General features: G+C 51.2%; 1 protein-coding gene across 1 annotated transcript in view; it reads right to left on the bottom strand.

The window, feature by feature from the left end:
- LOC106631985 (C4b-binding protein alpha chain-like) overlaps window positions 1-1,975 on the bottom strand; it is a 6,773-nt gene that overhangs the window by 1,979 nt on the left and 2,819 nt on the right. Inside the window, exons 4-5 of the mRNA XM_014309958.1 lie at window positions 1,434-1,616; window positions 310-498 (exon numbers count right to left, since the gene is read on the bottom strand). Of these exons, the coding sequence (XP_014165433.1) occupies window positions 310-498; window positions 1,434-1,616 (372 nt within the window). The remainder of the gene's footprint in view (window positions 1-309; window positions 499-1,433; window positions 1,617-1,975) is intronic.

Here is a 1,975-nt window from a genome sequence, read left to right as displayed (position 1 = left end):
CATCTGTGGGGTCATCCTTCCCCTCTCCACCACGGGCTTGGGGCACCGAACCGCTGTGGGACAGAGCAGAGCTGGCACTGGGCTCTGGGCACAGCAGAGACCGGGCAGGGCTGCTCCTCCTGAGCTCTGATGGCCCCCGGTGAGGAGAACCAGGGTCTGTCACTTCCAGAGGGATCATCCCCCCTCCTGTGGAGGAAGCAGCATCTGCAGGCAGCCCTGCCCGGTTTGTTGTGAGTGCTGGCACTGCCCCCAGGGCCTGGCTCAGGCTGGTGCCATGCCCTGATCCCACAGTGACCCCAAACCACTCACCCCTGCACTCCGGGGCAGGCCCACTCCAGGTCAGGTTCTCCCCATCCTCGGAGGTGCAGTAGAGGGATTTGTCCCCGATGAGGGACAGCCCCTCTGCACAGCTGTACTTCACTTCAGAGCCGTAGGTGAACCGTGTGAAGCCCATGCCGGAGTGCTGCCCGTTGGTGATTTTGGGAGGGGGACCACAGACTGTGTGAGAGTAAAGGGAAAAGTCAGCTTTTCCTCATTCCATTAGGGAGGCACAATGCAGGGGGGGAGGTAAGAGGAGAGGCTGGTTCTCTGTGTCCTTGGCATGTGTTGCTCTCCTCACTGTCCTCCCTGCCCCTGGCCAGCTCTGGCCATGGCTGTGCCAGTGCTCCCAGGCTGACCCAGCAGAGGAACCCACCCTCAGCACAGCCCCAGCACTGCAGCCTCTGTCCCCTCCCCTTCAGCCCCTTCCCCTTCCTCATCCTCTCTCTTTTCCATCCTGCTTCTAAGCAAGGCCAGGGAATGGTAAACATCATAAACCCCTTGAAAAATCCTTTCAGAAATGGCTGCAAATCCCATTAACCAGCGCATTTCACCAGTCACAGTTTTGGTAGATGGAAATGCCAAAGCCCTGCACTGCTGCGGCTTGGGCACCTTCTCCTCACACCTCACTCAGTTTTCTCCCTGCTGTCCCTCCCTGTTGTATTTGCAGGGTGCTCCATGGCAGGAAGGAATGATAAATCTGACTCCATGTTCTCAGAAGGCTAATTTATTATTTTATGATACTATATTATATTAAAGAATACTAAACTAAACCATACTAAAGAATACAGAAAGGATACTTAACAGAATGCTAAAAAATAATAATGAAAACTCGTGACTCCTTCCAGAGTCCCGACACAGCTTGGCCCTGATTGGCCAAAGAGTCAAAATAATTCACTTGAAACCAATGAAACTATCACCTGTTGGCAAACAATCTCCAAACACATTCCAAAGGAGCAAAACACAGGAGAAGCAAATCAGATAATTATTGTTTTCCTCTTTTCTCTGAGGCTTCTCAGCTTCCCAGGAGCAAAATCCTGGGCAAAGGGATTTTTCAGAAAATATGAATGTGACACCTCCCCACGGATAGAATCCCCAGCCCTGTCCCCACTCACCCCTGTCACAGTAAGGCACGGGGGGTCTCCAAATCCCATCAGAGGAGCACTGCACCCTGTCACTGCCCCGGAGCATGAAGCCATGGTCACACTGGAACTCCACCAGCTGCCCAAAGGTGTACTCGGCTCTGCTGGGGCTGGTCTCTGTCCCGTGGGGGATGGCTGGGCTGGGACACTGCACCTCTGGGGGACAGCAGCAGCACAGAGGAGAGGTTTGCACAGAGCCATTCCCAGCCAAGCTGCCAGGCAGCCCTGCCAGGCACCTCGAAGCAGAGCTGGCAGGCTCAGGGATGGCAATTACAGGATAACACGAGCTGCTCTTGGAAGGCAGAAGGATGTGAGTATTGTATTCACAGGCAACCCCAACGAGGGGGAAAAATGATGAGGAGGAGTCTATTGATATCAGAAGGCTAATTAATTACTATATTATATTAACAATATAATATAGTATAATAATATAATAATATAGCATAATAATAACACAATAATACTATAATAAATATTAATCATATATATAAATATAATAACTGTATATTATTAAA

The sequence above is a fragment of the Geospiza fortis genome, unplaced genomic scaffold, assembly GCF_000277835.1.
Source record: "Geospiza fortis unplaced genomic scaffold, GeoFor_1.0 scaffold391, whole genome shotgun sequence".
NCBI lineage: Eukaryota > Metazoa > Chordata > Aves > Passeriformes > Thraupidae > Geospiza > Geospiza fortis.
This window is presented reverse-complemented; position numbering and strand designations above follow the sequence as displayed.